Raw genomic sequence first — 16,288 nt, 5'->3', positions numbered from 1 at the left:
GAGCTGCATCACAGCCCTTGCACACACGCCCATCGCTCACCTAGTAGCGTCTTCCATGTCCGATCCAGCATTCTTGCGAGCAGCTAGCAGCGTCGACAAGGCCCCAGGCCTGGACAAGTGCCGCTAGCGAAGGCTGTGTTGGCACCGAGCCCCCCCAAGCCCTGTCCGATTCGCGATCGGTCGGACACACACCACGCGTATGCTTGTGTGTATTATCGCCATCACCGCTAGGCGGAACAAGGGGGCGACCGATGGCGGCAAAGGGACAGATCCTGCCACTCTAGCCAGCAAAGATGGGCTCCACTGCTTTGTTCTTTGCGTCTTCTCTCGTGCTTCTGTGGCTCTGCCCCCCTTCTCTTCCTCCGGTCCTTGCCCCCCCCTTCTCGCCTCTGCCGCGGGGAAGAACAAGGCCGATGGAAGCTTGGATATCTTTCTGGTCCAGCCTCGGCGTGTTTCCCTTCTGACAAGACCGACTGAGGTCAAGCGGGAGTTGGTTAACCTCTGGCCAAGGATAAAAATAGCAGCATCAACGCAGGCCAATTAATGAGAAATCTTCAAGCATTAATTCAGGGTTTCTGGCTGCAGAGTTTACTGCATGCTTGGCCCAATCAGTGTCGTCTCGGCCGATGCAAGGAAGACTTGGCTTCGATGAAGCTTGCAAGAAATTCCCTTCTCTCGCCGCCTTACAAAAGGATGGCGAGATCCGTTCACCTGACCGGCTGCTGAAGAACTTTAGTCTTGGCCTTTGTTTTGCCTGCTTGTTTTTTTCCTTTTGCATGTAGAGTAAAGACGGGTGTTTTGCTAGCATTTTTGCTTGTCGGGGCTAAATTAAACGTTCTTTGTATTATTCCTTTGGAGTCTAGGGCCGAAGTTTCTTTTCTTCTGCTTATTTTCCCTTCTTCGTTTTCTCAACCTCTTCTCCTCACACTTGCCTCTCTCTGGATTTCACTGCCTCGAGTCGGCCTAGAAGAGAACGCCACATCTCGGTCACATCAGTCCTTTGTTTGTATTCTATATCGATAACCAGGCCCGACCCTCCTCGTAACTGGGCCTCTTCCCTTCAACTCGGCCCCTCATCCGCGAGGCTGGCCTTTCCTATCGCCGTCATATCCTGTACCACCATCATGTCATTCCTCAATGGAATCTTTCGAAAGGGCACCCGCTCGGGCAAGCCGTCAAAACGCAGCCTATGTTATGTGTGCAACAACCTTCAGGTGACCTCTGCCGACAGCAAGAGCGGCAAGACAGCCGCCAAATGGGATGACCCCGGCGATGACGGTCTGGTGCCTCACCTCGTCTTCCCTCCCGGCACAAACCCAACACCCCCAGCCATGATGCTGGTTGACATCCTGCCGCGCCGCATGGCCGAAGTTCGGGAAATTGACCCGGCCTCAGGAAACCCCATCCGGACCTGTCGCTACTGCACTCTCATCTGCGACGCCCTAGATAGCTTCTTCGACACCTCAGACGGTACTCCCTCATGGGCGACCCAGAGCGACTCCGAGACCAACAGCGACACCAATGGCTCACCGTCCATCTGTATCATGGTCCGAGAAGGGCACCCACTGGTAATTAACTGCCTGAACTTCCTCCCGGAGATCTATGGCCGCCGCTCACGAATAGACATTGAGATACTACTCCCAATGCCACCTGATGCCAATGAACCGAAAGAGTTGCCGTTGGGCCCATCGATAGGCACTGCTGCCCCGCGCGCCTCCGACGCCAGCTTGAGTATGGATTTTGCAAGAAATTGCCTGACTGAGTGCTACCAGGATCATCAGTTTTGCAAATCTCGTAAGCCCGTCATTTTCACGCCGTCGCGCTTGATATTCATTGGCACCAATGACGCCGAGGTGCAATTAAGAGAGTACAACGCCAAGCCCTGCGCGTACCAGCGTGCCTGGGCTGCCTTGAGTTACTGTCGGGGCACTAAAACTCATTTCCAGCTTACTCGCTTGAACAAAGCAGCGCTTCTCAAGAGGATTGATATCACTCAACTGCCGGTAGTGTTTGCCGACGCTATCAAGACAGCTCGAGCACTTGGCCTGACGTATCTTTGGGTCGATGCCTTGTGTATCATGCAAGACGACCAGACTGACTGGAAGTCAGAAATCATCAAAATGGGTGACATCTACTCCCACGCATTTGTTGTCCTGGCTGCTGCTTCTTCACCAGAACCCACAACAACATTTCTTGGTCCGCGAGATGAAAAGTGGAAACCTCATGTGGTGTCCTTCACTTCCGATTGTGACAAGGAGGTATCACTCGTTGTTCGCCGGCGCTCAACCCTGTCAACACCACCTGTCCAGGGCATCTTCGATCCTCCTTTCACCACATCATGGGCCACGCTCCGGAGGGATGGCCCACTTTATAGTCGGAGCTGGGCCTTCCAGGAACTGTACTTGGCTACTCGGATTGTCCACTTTGCGCCTGGAGCCGTTGTTTACGAATGTCGCACTCACCGCAGGAGTGAAGACCAGAGACCGCCCTATACTGTCACTGTGGCTGATACCCTTGGCAAGGTGACCGACGAAGCCAAATGGCGCATTCTAGTCAAAATGTACTCGCAGCGGGACTTGAGATATTATAAGGATCGGCTTACTGGCATCGGTGGGCTGGCAAGTCATATGCCCCAGGCCAGCACATCACGTTATGTTGCTGGCCTATGGGTAAACACATTTGTCTTTGACCTGATGTGGCAGTCGATCCCAGGCTCAGCCCATAAACCCACAGCTTGCCCGAAGACAGAGCAAAGAGCCCCATCGTGGTCATGGGCTTCCCTAACATGTGGTGTCACATGGCAGGCCATGAAAAACCCACAAGCCCAGGCTCTTGTTGTGGATATTGAGGCTACTACTGCTCCTGGTGACCGGTTCGGTGCCGTGCAAAGTGGAAGTTGTATTCTCAACACGCCCCTTTTACCAATTGTCATCACAACCTCGCGCAGTAGAAACGAGAACGTCGTGCAGTACCGCAAAGGAGGCGGCGTGCTGAGCAAGAAGCAGCACTTTTGGGCCGACGGGCAGCTGGTTAGTTTCAAGCACGATGAAATGCAGGCGAAGACTTACGCGAAAAGAGCCGAGGCAGGCGATATGGAAGAAGAAGAAGTCGAAGCAGCCGGCGTCTTTGTCTTGTTAACTTACATGAACTGGATGAACAGCGGCTACGCCGGTCTCATTGTGAGCGCCTGTCCCAATGTCGAGGGCGGCTACTCTCGAATTGGATGCATCACCCACTTGCCAGCTGATTGGGCCGAGAAAGCCAAACTCGATACTATCAAGATTGTGTAGAGGCTGGCCATCGATTGACGCTAATATGCATCATGGCTACCAGCGGAGATGAGGACCAAAACGGAAAGCGGGACAAGGCAAGGGGAACCGGGTGCATGTAGGATAAAAGGGACCATATTTGATACCATTTCGTTTGAGCATTCAGCATAGATATCACTGGACACAGATATTTAATGATATACGAATTCTAGCATTTTCAATGTTTTCTTCGAACCAACAAGTTTCTTTGTCGTTACTGCTACCTGGTTTGTCGTTGGGTTCACTAGGCCCCACCTTATAGAACCCTAACGAGACTTAACCCTAGGTTCTGGATAATTGATAACACAACCACAACGCGCCGGCGCGTTGACATCATCGAACATCAAGCACAGTATTTCAAGCTGAAAGCTACACCGCCTTGGAAAGTTCTTATTTTCAGGCTGAGTTGAAGTTGGCGCCTAGTCCTTTTAATATTCTTCAGTACAAGGGCCTCATCGGCGATCTAATTCTCCTGTTAACATTCATTGTCATAAATTTCCCCCACGAAAAATACACTGCGTCCTTTGCACCCTCGCCGGCCCATCTCATTCGCCATGTCCGACTCCGGGGCTTCCCCGTCTCCGAACCCCGTTGCGTTCGCCACACCTTCGCAACTCAATGCCAGTGCTGCAGCCCGGGGAATGCGCACACCACTCGACAAGACCGCGCCACGCGACCTCCTGACCAGCGTGCGTCGGGGTCAATCTTCAGTGCGCCACCGCGCGGTCGCCAATGCGCCCACGCCACACGCGCGCGCCGCCAGCCGAGCGCTAGACCTGCGTCGTGCCGCAGTACTCACGCCCGCCAAGGGCCGGCGCAAGAGTGTGCGCGACCAGCGCGAGACGCCGCGCGATATCCTCCGCATGCTCAGTCGGTCACTGGCACCCATGAGCCAGACAGTGCGGTCGTCGTCGTCATCGTTGTCGCCGAGGAAGAAGTCGCCGGAGCCATCGGTGGCCGGCGATGAAATGGATGTGTCGAATAGGATGGAGTATGATGACAACGATGACGACGATGTGCTTATGCGCAGACCAGAGTTTACACTTCCGCTAGATGAAGACGACGAGGAGGGCGACGATTTGGTGGTGCCGCGATCAATGCTGCTAGAAGACGAGACGCTCGGGAATCTGACGATGCAGTCTATGGAGTTCCCTAGACGAGCAACCAACGACAACCTAATTGACCGCCGGCTTTCACGCATGAGCATGGGGAGTATGCGGTTTAGTGATGTAGGCTTGCAGCCTCACCAATTAGGAAGTGACGACGTGGCGGTGGATTCTGGTTTTTTTCCACAAATTGATCTCGACGATCTCCCTGATCAAACTGCCGGTGACTTGACGATGCAAAGGTACGAGAGGGTTTAACTGTTTTCTATATGTGGGGGGTTTTGCTAATAACAGATTCACAGGCTTGACGATACTACGAGAAACGACACTACTAATGGGAACGGCGACATGCTGATGTCAGAAGAAGAATCCATGTTTGTGGCCATGCGGTCAAAATCTCCAGACTCACCACAGCCCTTCGGCGATCTCTCACGACTACAAAATCTCGAAGAGCCAGAACAAGAAGCCTTGCAACCCAACACATCCGTCGCAAATGCCGCTGCAGATATGGGGATAGAAGGCAACGATCTGCCGCCACTTATGGAACTTGAATCTGAGGATGATGACCGGGGGGAAATAGAGGACATACCAGACATCGCGCTAGATCCAGGCATACAAGAACAACGGCGACAGGCACGCAAAAAGGGCATCAAAGTGTCTGCATATGGCATCGAATACCCTTCATTACCGCAGTCGGTCGTTAAAAAGATAGCCCTAACATTTGCACAACGAAGTGGACTTGCTAGATCCAAGATTTCACCAGAGACCCTCCAACAACTATGTCTGGCCACAGACTGGTTTTTCGAACAAGCTGGTGCTGATTTGAAAGCCTATTCTGAGCACGCCAACCGCAAGACTATAGACGAGAGCGATGTAGCATTACTGATGCGAAGGTACGTTAGACAGCATTTGCACCGAGAGATACCTCCACAGCCATCCCAGAACCTTGAATGTCGTTATGCTCTCTAGAATAGAGGAATGGCCCTGCTACATAATGGACATGCTGAGTGTAGTAGACAAAACAGCTAACATGATATTATTATACAGGCAGCGACAAATAAACTCGACATCGACCATTTTCTCCCAAGCGCACAAATATCTCCCTCGAGAACTACTGCAAGAGATTCGAATGCCAGCGGCACCCAAGATGAAGAAGTCAAAAGTTCTTGAAGCTGCGGCAGAGGAGACGGAAGACAGCGAATAACTGATAGGCGTCCATGACCTCTGGGTTTCTCGTTTACCATTGATGGGTCATCTTGACACGGCGCTGGGCATTACTGGCCACAGGCTTCTTGGCTACCATGTACAACATGATGGATGTGGCAATCGCTAATGAATACCTGTAAAAGATAAGGGTAGACATGTTAGGTTTGAGCAAAAAAACAATGATGCAACGAATCAACTTACCAAGTAACAATATACTGTGCGTGGGTGTTTCTCAGGTTAACTTCGGGTGCGCGTCCAATAGGAATACCGCGGTTTTCATAGTCGGTAAAAGTGAGGTAGTCGGGAACTAAGCGGGAAGAAAAGTTAGTTGTGCGTTTCGAAAGGCCATGGTCCAGATTAACAACATACTCAGAGTAGATTCAATCCAGATGGGCTGACTACCAACCAGACCCGCCATCTGTTTTACATCAGGGAAGTAAAACTCCCATCGCTCTGGCCTGTTATCTGGCGTGAATGTGTTCTTCCTCCACGGCTCTCGCAACAGACCCTCGACCATAATTTCGCCCTGCACCAGCGAGTCTGGCCGCGATTTCTTGTCCTTCTTGGCATGCGGAATCCACCCACGGTTGACTAGAACCGTCGAGTTCTCGCCATCACGCTCCAGCGGGGTCACGACCATGAAGCCCTGCTGGCCGTCGCGCATACGCGGGCCCACCAGCATCTCCTGGTCGTGCCGGAAGCGCCCCTTGGCGTAGACGCGGCGGAAGTCAAATTCCGAGACGGCTTCTGGGTCTACGTGCAATGGCAGTAGCAGCGGTGGGCGCAACAGGCGGTCCTCAAGCTTTGCAATGAGGTCACTCTTCCAACCTAGGCGCTGCACCTGCCATGTCCCTAGGCAGAAAGCAGTAAAAGGAATCACAGCTACCAAATCAACGTTAGTGTCAATGATTAGGCTAGAATTCCAAATCCGAGCGCTGAACCTGAGTTCAGGCGAACAACAACATACCGAGAAGGTACAGGCCAATGCCGTGCTTTTGGCCCGTTCGCATTATGGTTGGCGCGCGGTCAACAAGAGACTCAAACCCGGGCTGGTCAGCGGGCTGCGGCTTCTCGGATGCCCGTATCCGGGACGTGGAAAACGGCGATCTTTGGGTGGGAAGCTGGCAGCGCCGAAGAGTAGGGCTCCGAGGCTGTTGCTGAGCCATTTGGCGCAGCAAGCGGAAAGATACAGCAGTGGTTTTCATAGTTTGTTTTTATGTTTAGAGTGAAGTTGACTTGATACGAGTTTACCATGGACTCTTGAGCCCGCGATGCATAATTTTATATGTGCTGTTCCTGCGTTTGTAGTAAGCAGATGTATCGAGATTCTTGAGGAATTGCAGCTTTGTATGTGTCACGTGCGCTCGGTGTGACATAATCATGTGGTGGCTCGGTAAGGGTTGAGGAGGGGGTTGTCGTCACAGCAGGGTGATAGTAGACTACATTAAGGTCTTGGTAGAAATCAAAGGGGAAGAATGTTTGTTAGAAGATCAATTAGACACGAAGTTGATCTATGTATACAACCAGTTTCCTGCGTACGAAAGCTAATCACCCATCTTCTCAGTTGCCACCGGGTGTCGTCGACATAAAACTTGGCTGCATAATGTCCCTCGCTAAACACTGGAAACACACAAGAGGCAAGAACCGCATGGGTGCATTCATCTTGTTCAGAAAAAAAAATAGCTAACGCCCATCGTCAGATCTGATAAGCAGCCCCCAAAATCAATGGCATAGCTCTTACCCGGGCATATCAAGTATGAGGCGTTCTTGCTGGGCGGCTGCGGGTTTTTTCGGGGAAACTCGCTGAGTAGCCCTGGCACGTCTAAGTCCGGGAAATCTACGAAAAGCCGGGGGAAAAAAATATGTGGTGGAATAAATGCTAGCACAAAAAGACCCGGCGGGCCTGTGGGTATCGAGCAACTCTGTCTTTGACTGGGTCTCCCTCTGGATTTGAATCTTCCTCCTATTCCCCATTTCTTAACTTGTCTTCACAGCCAAGGCGTGTCTGATCTGATCTGATCCTGTGTTTCTGACTGGTAAGCTGGACCCGGCAATCCTCGCATCTTCACATGAAGTTTTCTCTGCACAACTCGCCCCAACCTTCCAACCCTCCAAAAAATATCTCCCATCCCACCCCAAATCCAGCGAGGGGCTAGCTACCTCGGCTGACAGCTCCAGCGTTTGGACTTGTCGCCTTCGGTGTCTCTTGTTTGAGCCTTTTGTCTAACCCTGGCATCATCTGACAAGTAGAACTCCGAATTTGCCTTTCCTTATTTAACCATGTTCCGCTGTGTGTCCCTCAGAGCGGTTGCCGAAACTGCTGCTTCTCGCACTATCGCCACCACCAGCAGAAACGCCCATTCGGTCTTTCGTCTTGCTTCCGCTTCTTCGCGCGCTGCTTCTATTCCCACTCTGCGCTCGTTGTCCACCACCTCCTGCGCCATGTCTTCCGTCTCTACCCGCACCGAGAGCGACGCTTTCGGCGAGGTCCAGGTCGCCGCTGACAAGTACTGGGGCGCCCAGACCGAGCGTTCGCTGGAGAACTTCCGCATCAACCAGCCCCAGGATCGCATGCCCCCTGCCATTGTCAAGGCATTTGGTATCCTGAAGGGCGCTGCCGCTACCGTCAACATGCGCTTCGGCCTTGGTGCGTTACAATTGAGCGGCTACGATGGAGCTTGCTCGTCTGTAGCGGGCTTGCGACATGCGACTCGTGATATGATACTAACACGTACATTCTAGACCCTGCTATCGGCAAGGCTATCCAGCAGGCCGCTGCTGAGGTTGCTGAAGGCAAGCTTCTCGACCACTTTCCCCTTGTTGTTTGGCAGACTGGCTCCGGCACCCAGTCCAACATGAATGCCAACGAGGTCATCTCTAACCGTGCCATTGAGATCCTGGGAGGCGTCAAGGGTTCCAAGAAGCCCGTCCACCCCAATGACCACGTCAACCGATCGGCTTCTTCCAACGACACTTTCCCCACCGTCATGCACATTGCTGCTGTCCTGGAACTCGAGGGCGACCTGATCCCCGCGCTAAAGAGCCTCCGCGACGCTCTGCAGGCCAAGGTTGACGACTTTGAGGCCAAGAACATCATCAAGATTGGTCGCACCCATCTGCAGGACGCCACTCCTCTGACTCTGGCCCAGGAGTTCTCCGGCTACGTTGCCCAGCTCACCTACGGCATCGAGCGCGTTGAGCGTTCTCTGCCCGAGCTGCGCCTGTTGGCCCAGGGTGGTACCGCTGTTGGTACCGGTATCAACACATTTGAGGGCTTCGCCGAGGCTATCGCCGAGGAAGTCACTAAGATGACCGGCACCCAGTTCACCACTGCTCCCAACAAGTTCGAGGCCCTGGCTGCCCATGATGCCATTGTCCACGCCCACGGTGCTCTCAACACCCTGGCTGGTTCGCTCACCAAGATTGCCCAAGACATCCGTTACCTAGGCTCCGGTCCCCGCTGTGGTCTTGGCGAGTTGTCGCTGCCCGAGAACGAGCCCGGCAGCTCGATCATGCCCGGCAAGGTTAACCCTACCCAGTGCGAGGCCCTGACCATGGTCTGCGCTCAGGTCATGGGTAACCACGTCGCCACCACAATTGGTGGCATGAACGGCCAGTTCGAGCTGAATGTGTACAAGCCTCTGGTCATCCGCAACCTGCTACACTCTTCGCGCATCCTGGCTGACTCCATGCGCTCGTTCGAGAAGAACCTTGTCGTCGGCCTCAAGGCCAACGAGGAGAAGATCTCCAACATCATGAAGGAGTCGCTGATGCTAGTTACCTGCCTTAACCCCAAGATCGGCTACGACATGGCTTCAAAGGTCGCCAAGAACGCTCACAAAAAGGGCCTGACTCTGAAGGAGTCTGCTCTGGAGCTCAAGGCTCTCACTGAAGAGGAGTTTGATGCCCTTGTGCGCCCGGAGCTCATGGTTGGCCCTTCGCCCTACAAGGGTTAAAAGTCTTTACCTGACCTTATTGTTTCCCACAACCTTTGTATCTGTATTTTTCTAAGCTCCACCCATACCTCTGTCGCCTCGACACATGTTTCAATATAGCCTGAAATTCTTAGTTAATTTTGTATTGCAATGTCCAGGTGTTCCTCGCCATTTGCGCACTGAGATGCTCATGACTGATGGTTTTGCTTGCAAGCTCTCCAAGCCAGATCTACAATGCATTTTTGAAGTCTAAACCCTAAGCCACCTCAGCCACATGTCAAGTGGCTGAGCCTACCCGCACATATGTAGATAGATTTAGACCCAGCCCGAGACAATAGACCTTCCCTTTTAATAAATTATGTTGTTGCACTCAAGCAGGTTCTAGGCCCTCTCTTTTAATCACTTCCACACCCAATCACGATACGAAAGGTTTTACAAAATGACACAGACTGACATTTAAGACACCAAGTCTCTCAGTGATGATAGTACAGGAAACGTGCAAGATAACACTTACATTTACTCCAAGAACGGAGCATCACTTATGACAGAGGCAGAGGTCAACGAGTCCCTAAACTACCTCAGGGACCACCACCAATCCAAAAACGGAGACGTTATAAGCGAAGAACTGGAACTACCACCCACAGTACTCAGTTTGGAATCATCAACGCCGTCGCTCTGGTTGGACTTGATCATGTACAAGGCCAGCAAGACGCGCACGTCGGCTCTCTTTACAGCCGCTGCAGACCTGAGCAAAGTGTCAGAAAGAACTGTCAGAGCGGCCACAATATGCCGGAAAAGCATTCTCCGGCAATCAATGCGAAACAGCTGGAACGACGACATGACCCTAGCCTCCGCCATCGAGCACGTCGCCGACCGGATCCAACTCGATAGCCTGCAGAGAATCGAAAACGCGGTCGACGCATACCAGAAGTTGTATGATGTTTCAAAGAAAAAAGACCTGCGGGAATACTGCAAATGCTTGCAGCACTACCGCAAGCTCCGGCAAGGAATCCCCGATTACATGCGGCTCGCTGACCCTGTTCTTATAACGGAGGCTTTCTTGGACTTGAGACGGCACCACTCTTCACTAGAAAAGGACCCGATGCTAGCAAAAATTACCAAGACTGAGTTCGTAGAGGACTTGCCACAAATAGACCAATTCATAAAACGTCTTCTCGACCACGCCCCGCCCTTCTCCAAAACATACACGCCAACCATACCACGGGAATAAGTCCATGGTGTCGGACTAAAAAGCTCACCCCGAGAGAAGGAGGGCTACTGGCGATATCTGTGAGACATGGGTCCAGCTCTGTGACCACCGAGACCTTCCAAACTAATTGGGGGGGGGGGGGGGGGGGGGGTTTGTCCTTGTTTTCCCAATGTGGAAGATTAAAGACGTTAAAGATAAAACAGAACAAAACATAAACGAACTGGCGTATACGGGATCTCGAGCAAACACATGGCCTCCCACAAAGAGCCAAGAAACTGGCTTGAACGGAAGCAGGAACTGGTGAAGGTCCTGACCGCGGAAGGACTTATACTTGTTGTCTTCCACCCGGAGTATGACTTCCTACCATCCCAAGACGAAATCACGAAGACCACGCGGATCATTTTGACGGGTCTTGGCGGAGGACTTGCTAGCACGGTTAATTGGTGCCAAGATCCGAAAGAAGCGTTTGAAGCTCTCCGGACGTACTCCGTTCAGTTCGTGTATGAACAGGAGCGCGAGGCCATCTAGGCCATTAGCTTTCCCGTTTACACCGGGAGCATCAGCGAGACCTGGACACAGCTGAAGAGGCACCGGAATCTGCTGCTCGAGTTCGACAAGAAGGAAGGGCACATGTTCGTCAGAGACCACGACCTGCTGGAGAGGCTAGAACCGGTCCTCCCGTTTCCGCTCAGGGACGAACTACGTTTCGGGATGAGGTTCGGGGGCGATACTTCGCTCATCGTGGGAAAAATGATACAAGCCGAGAAGAGAAGCGACCCCACGATGGTGCCGAGGGCCAACAGGGCCAGCTCGCTAGTCCCGAGGTCTAGAAACGGGAATCAACGACGCAGAATGATCTGCCACCTCTGCTGGCAGCCGGGCCATAAGCGAGCCGACTGCCCACTTCTTCCCCAGTTCAACGAACTTAAGCAGCGGTTCAGTGAGTCGTTCCCCAGCCCCGTGATCGTTGATAGCGGTGCCACACATCACATGGGCAAGATGCTGACAAACTTTCGACAGCAGACCTATCAGGCGCAGGGAGGAACGGTCCTGACCGCGACTAGCGAGGCTGAGAGAGTTGGTCTGAAGCCAGCTGAGATTTTCTCGAGCAGTGAGGACTCGGGAAACGAGTAGAGGTAGACTCGGGTTCCCTAGCGGAGCTACCTCTAATTAGCGCAGCATCAGGAACATGTCTCCAGACACGAGGTTTTGTCAGAGTCGATAGACAGTGGAAGGCTGCCAGACAGAGCTAGTGGATAGCAGGAATAACAGGTTGCTTGCCACGGAGGCTTTACATGCACGGGAACTCCAAGATGATCTGTCATCGGTGTCCAAGCTATGTGACCAGGGACAGGAGTGGAACATGGACAAGGGGAGCAAACGATCAGCAATCCCCCATATACAGATGACCTAGAAGAACACACATATGAGATTGAGGAGGTCGCCCCTCACGGCCACGGCTTTTCGCACTGAAAGTTCGCCCATCTGGCCGCCGGTTCCATCAAAAACATTTGTGAGCTTGCTAGTGCCCACCCTCCTATTACGGTTATCAAGTGCAGGGCGTGTTCATAGACAAAGATGATGAGAAAGATGCCCAAGCAGACCACTAACAAGCCCTCCCGAGTGTTGGAACTGATACACGTCGATATCGCGGGAAAGTTTGGTCCACCGGCACTTGATAAATCGGGTTATTCTCTCGTGATAATGGATGCATACTCAAGCATGTGTTGGGTTTTTGGACTACACACTCGAAAAGAAGCACCGAAAGTGTTGCGCGATTGGCAAGCAGAGGCAGAGCCGAGATGCGGGGCAAAGTTGGGCGCCATAAGAGCGGACAACGCCCCGGAACTGATTCAACTGTCCTCACAATGGCAGAAAGCGGACGGCGTGACGAAACAACTGACGGTCCCATACAGCTCCTGGCAAAAAGGCGAGGTTTAGCGATTTCATCGCAGCCTAGAAGAAGGCAGCCGGGCGCTCCTGAAGTCTTCTCAGCTTCCTACCTGCTTTTTGCTTTTTGCTATGAAAACAACCTGTGAGTTGCTCAACATGAAGAGCTGCAATATGGACACGGGGCGAAGAGCTGTTTTCTTCGGTGCAGAAGTCTGCTACTACCTTAACCACTAAAGCGGAATACATAGCACTGTCCCATTGTGCAAAGAAGTCACAGCACCTGACAAGGTTGACTCGAGATATGTGGGATGGCTTCGGCTCGAGCAACTTGTGGAAAAGAAACATCATCACGACATCCCCTGAGATCACAACTGAGTTAAGGTGCGACAAAAAGGTCGCATAGGCCATGTTCAGCACATCGATGTAACCATACCAAACCCCACTTATTCTAAGTAGTGCTTCAACTTTGTTTTCTAACCACTGGCCAAGCCTCTCCATCGCCTTCAATTGATACTCTCAAAAAACATCACCATTTACTCATCAGATATTTCATCACGTTGTAATATTCGCAACAATGGGGAAATCTTCATCGAAAATAGAGGCCATGTGGTGTCTTTCAAAGAAAAAAAATCTCGAAATCTCCATCACAAAAGTAGCGTGTCAATTTTCAGTGTTGGAATATGTCCTCAGAGCGCGTCTTGATGGCGTCGGTCCAGCAAAAGGAAAGAAACCGACGGTTTAGGTGTTCTCTGACGCTGAAGAGGGTGCAGAGAATGGAAAGTAGAGAGGCTAATTTGCGGCGAAGGCAGGTGCATTGGGAAGCTAGAGAGCAAGATCACAGGATTCAGGTAAGGTGGGATTTATTTGTCGTCAATAGATCCCCAAAACCGTATCATGATGTTTTTGAAAATAGTCAGGGTTTTTTTTTGAATGTGTCAATTTTGGGTCACGGTGAGGTTTGGCCAGGCCACTCAGAATAAGTGGAGCGTGGCACGTTCATCACTTTACACGCATAATTGAGAACCTACGCTCGCCTAAAGGGGCTACTTACCACGTCTTGCGGCGCCAGAAATTAGCAGGCTAGCCGTCAGTCCCCGTGTATTTCAGCGCATTTGGACCAGTAATGACTGAAAATGACCCACAGCTGACAGCACTCTGTCCTGGTACAGCGCGATTGCATCACCTGCCGCTGTAACAGTGGCACGTTTTCGCCTCGTCGCCTGTCGACGCCTTTTCTTCTTTTCTTCTGTTTCCTTCCGGGCTGTGCTTCCTGTTCTTCTTCTTGACTTGCCATCTCGAAGCCGTCGCCTTAGCTCTCTGGCCGATTGCAGTGTTTCTTCCACAAACTATTTAACCAGCCTCGCGCCGCCCGGTTTTTCTCCTTTCTCTCGACTCTCCATCCCTCCTGATGGCCGACCTCACCGCTGTCGATTGCCCTCTGAACTAGCACAATTCCTCCAAAGGATCGCCATCGATTTGATTGATCGGACGTGCCTCGTACCCTCAACCTCCCGCTACCTTCTCCCTCTGCACATAAACACAGCGCACATATTGCCGTCATCATCATGTCCATACCGCAGAATCTGATCGATCCGACGGTAACGAAAGAATACAAGGTCATCCTCAGCGATGCGCTGATGGGCACCACCGCCAAAGAAATATTCACAGGCGTTCGCTGTGAGTTCCCGCCTTTTTCTGCTGTAGCACGCTTATTGTTTCTTGATGGGACCAAGCATCAATTTGATTTGCATGTACTCGCTACCTGGACTGTTCAAACTAACCATGGCCTGATTGCTCTCCAGATAACCACAAACCCGCCAACCCGTCCGAAAACAATGGCCAGGGACGTCTCAAACCCTCGATTCCTGGCAACCACTCGTCGTATAATCTTTTGTACAGTGACAACAATGGCGACTACAGCTACTCGGGATCCCGAACAAATGACGATGGCCAATATGTGCTGTACTTCAATCCCACTCTCGAAGCCTTTGTCCTCGACAAGGTCGACTCAACATTTCACATGAACCTCAAGAACACGCCAACTGAAGGCTCGGAAACACTAGAAAAGAAGTATGCGCCATTGGACTCCACCAATGGTTCCGACACGCCTATCCCAAAGGGGCCTGCAAAGGCAGCCAACACAAAAGCCACCACGAAAGCCACTTCTACAAAAGCAACCACTAATAAGGGTGCCGTCTCCAAACCCGTCAGAGAGCCCAAGCGCAAGGCGCCCTCCAAGAAAGAAAAAGCTGCTACTGCACCTCTTATTCTCCCGACAGCACCACCAGAGGCTGTTCCCGAAAAGGCCGAGGAACCACCAAAGGTCAAAAAGCCAACGAATGAGTTTGAAGACGACGATGACGATGACGATGATGGTGGCCTTACAGTTGAATACCCCGGGGCCGACAAGCAGGCGCCGCTTACTACAATGCGCCCTCCTACTTTCTTGTCCGGAAGCTTCTCCGATTTCGTCAAGCAACAGGCTGCTAGCCAAGAAAACGATCTCTACAGCGATGGCGATGATGAGGAAGGCCTATTTGACCCCAGCGACGACGAAGATGCTGGTGGCAATCCTGGCGCCACGCAAAACGGAGCCGGTCAGCCTTTTGTAACGGAAACTATGGAACTCGTCGAGGAGGACGAGGAAGAAGAGGACGACGACGATGCAGGCATGACAGGAAACGCTGGACCTCCTGCCGAGGAAGATCAGACTGGATTCTTTGATCTTGAAGCAGAGTTTGAGCGCGAAATGGCAGCTGAGCTGGAGGAGAAACAGCAATCGACTGTCAGTGAGGAGGTCGAGAGCGATGTTAGCGAGGCCGAGTAAGCTTGGGCTGTCTCTACTATCCATTACCCCTGACTGAGGCTGGGGCGAAGGCTTGCTGTGTGGGTTTTCGGCGAGTCCACACCGCCATGCTCCCAGTGCGGGAATTTGGATATGTTATCTTTTCATTCCTTTTTTTTTTTCTCATTTTTTTACATTATCAACGAGAGTTTGTCTCTCGCCTTTCTGGCGGACGGGAACCGCCAAAGGGTAGCGGTTTTTTTTGGTCTTCACTTTTTTACGGTATTTCTGGAGCCCTATTGTTTTATCTGGGCCCCATTGAGGAAAATGGGTATACGGCGCATTCATCTCAGCGGAACTTTGTTTTCTTTGTCTCTCTTTTTTTCTTTTTTCTCTGAATTTCTTTCGATCTTCTGGACGGCTGTTCATCTATCTATACCTCGCTGGCCACTCAGAAGTTGCATCTGGGCCAACGCATTTGTTGTTATTTTTTCATTCTTTTTCGATGTTTGAATTGACTTTACATTGGTTACTCTCAAGATTTTTTCATTCACTAGTATCTAGTATCATGACGTCAGAGTATGCCATTCATCATATGACAAGGTGACATTCCATATCAACGACAGCCAAAGGCCGTGGATTTGATGGGTTTTCAGAGGACAGATGCTTAAACGCACACATAGCAATGGATTATTATACGCCCATGCAAGCCTCACAGTCGCCAGCCGGCCCTAGTTTTCAGGCGTCTCGTGTGCGTGCTTTTGTGCATTGAAGCTGCTGCATCCGACGCCCTCTCTGTCTTCCCCGGGTCTTGTCTAGTGAGCGGGTCATTCCTCCCGCCCTTC

At 51.9% G+C, this 16,288-nt stretch overlaps 7 protein-coding genes across 7 annotated transcripts; 6 read left to right on the top strand and 1 right to left on the bottom strand.

Annotated features, from left to right (window-relative positions):
• Positions 1-1,124: 1,124 nt before the first annotated feature.
• Positions 1,125-3,290, top strand: BROUX77_003916 (uncharacterized protein; the record flags this gene model as incomplete). Its single annotated transcript, XM_073748620.1, has 1 exon — positions 1,125-3,290. The coding sequence occupies one exon, from the start codon at positions 1,125-1,127 to the stop codon at positions 3,288-3,290; it is 2,166 nt and encodes a 721-aa protein (XP_073606341.1).
• Positions 3,291-3,862: 572 nt separating this feature from the next.
• On the top strand, positions 3,863-5,618 carry BROUX77_003915 (uncharacterized protein; the record flags this gene model as incomplete). Its single annotated transcript, XM_073748619.1, has 3 exons — positions 3,863-4,656; positions 4,717-5,307; positions 5,462-5,618. 3 exons carry the CDS (start codon positions 3,863-3,865, stop codon positions 5,616-5,618), a joined length of 1,542 nt encoding a protein of 513 aa, XP_073606340.1.
• Positions 5,619-5,651: 33 nt separating this feature from the next.
• Positions 5,652-6,825, bottom strand: BROUX77_003914 (uncharacterized protein; the record flags this gene model as incomplete). Its single annotated transcript, XM_073748618.1, has 4 exons — positions 5,652-5,754; positions 5,822-5,927; positions 5,990-6,502; positions 6,588-6,825. The coding sequence occupies 4 exons, from the start codon at positions 6,823-6,825 to the stop codon at positions 5,652-5,654; spliced, it is 960 nt and encodes a 319-aa protein (XP_073606339.1).
• A 1,075-nt stretch (positions 6,826-7,900) lies between these two features.
• BROUX77_003913 (uncharacterized protein) lies at positions 7,901-9,576 on the top strand (the record flags this gene model as incomplete). Its single annotated transcript, XM_073748617.1, has 2 exons — positions 7,901-8,267; positions 8,363-9,576. The coding sequence occupies 2 exons, from the start codon at positions 7,901-7,903 to the stop codon at positions 9,574-9,576; spliced, it is 1,581 nt and encodes a 526-aa protein (XP_073606338.1).
• Positions 9,577-10,369: 793 nt separating this feature from the next.
• BROUX77_003912 (uncharacterized protein) lies at positions 10,370-10,786 on the top strand (the record flags this gene model as incomplete). The annotated part of the gene is made up of 1 exon (XM_073748616.1): positions 10,370-10,786. One exon carries the CDS (start codon positions 10,370-10,372, stop codon positions 10,784-10,786), a length of 417 nt encoding a protein of 138 aa, XP_073606337.1.
• Positions 10,787-11,617: 831 nt separating this feature from the next.
• Positions 11,618-11,899, top strand: BROUX77_003911 (uncharacterized protein; the record flags this gene model as incomplete). Its single annotated transcript, XM_073748615.1, has 1 exon — positions 11,618-11,899. One exon carries the CDS (start codon positions 11,618-11,620, stop codon positions 11,897-11,899), a length of 282 nt encoding a protein of 93 aa, XP_073606336.1.
• A 2,324-nt stretch (positions 11,900-14,223) lies between these two features.
• Positions 14,224-15,485, top strand: BROUX77_003910 (uncharacterized protein; the record flags this gene model as incomplete). Its single annotated transcript, XM_073748614.1, has 2 exons — positions 14,224-14,335; positions 14,461-15,485. The coding sequence occupies 2 exons, from the start codon at positions 14,224-14,226 to the stop codon at positions 15,483-15,485; spliced, it is 1,137 nt and encodes a 378-aa protein (XP_073606335.1).
• Positions 15,486-16,288: the final 803 nt, after the last annotated feature.

This window comes from Berkeleyomyces rouxiae (assembly GCF_048999995.1).
Source record: "Berkeleyomyces rouxiae strain 22BRR77 chromosome Unknown BrBRR77_ptg000003l, whole genome shotgun sequence".
Classification (NCBI taxonomy): Eukaryota; Fungi; Ascomycota; class Sordariomycetes; order Microascales; family Ceratocystidaceae; genus Berkeleyomyces; species Berkeleyomyces rouxiae.
Note: the sequence above shows the minus strand (reverse complement) of the source record. Positions and strands in the feature narration are given on the sequence as shown.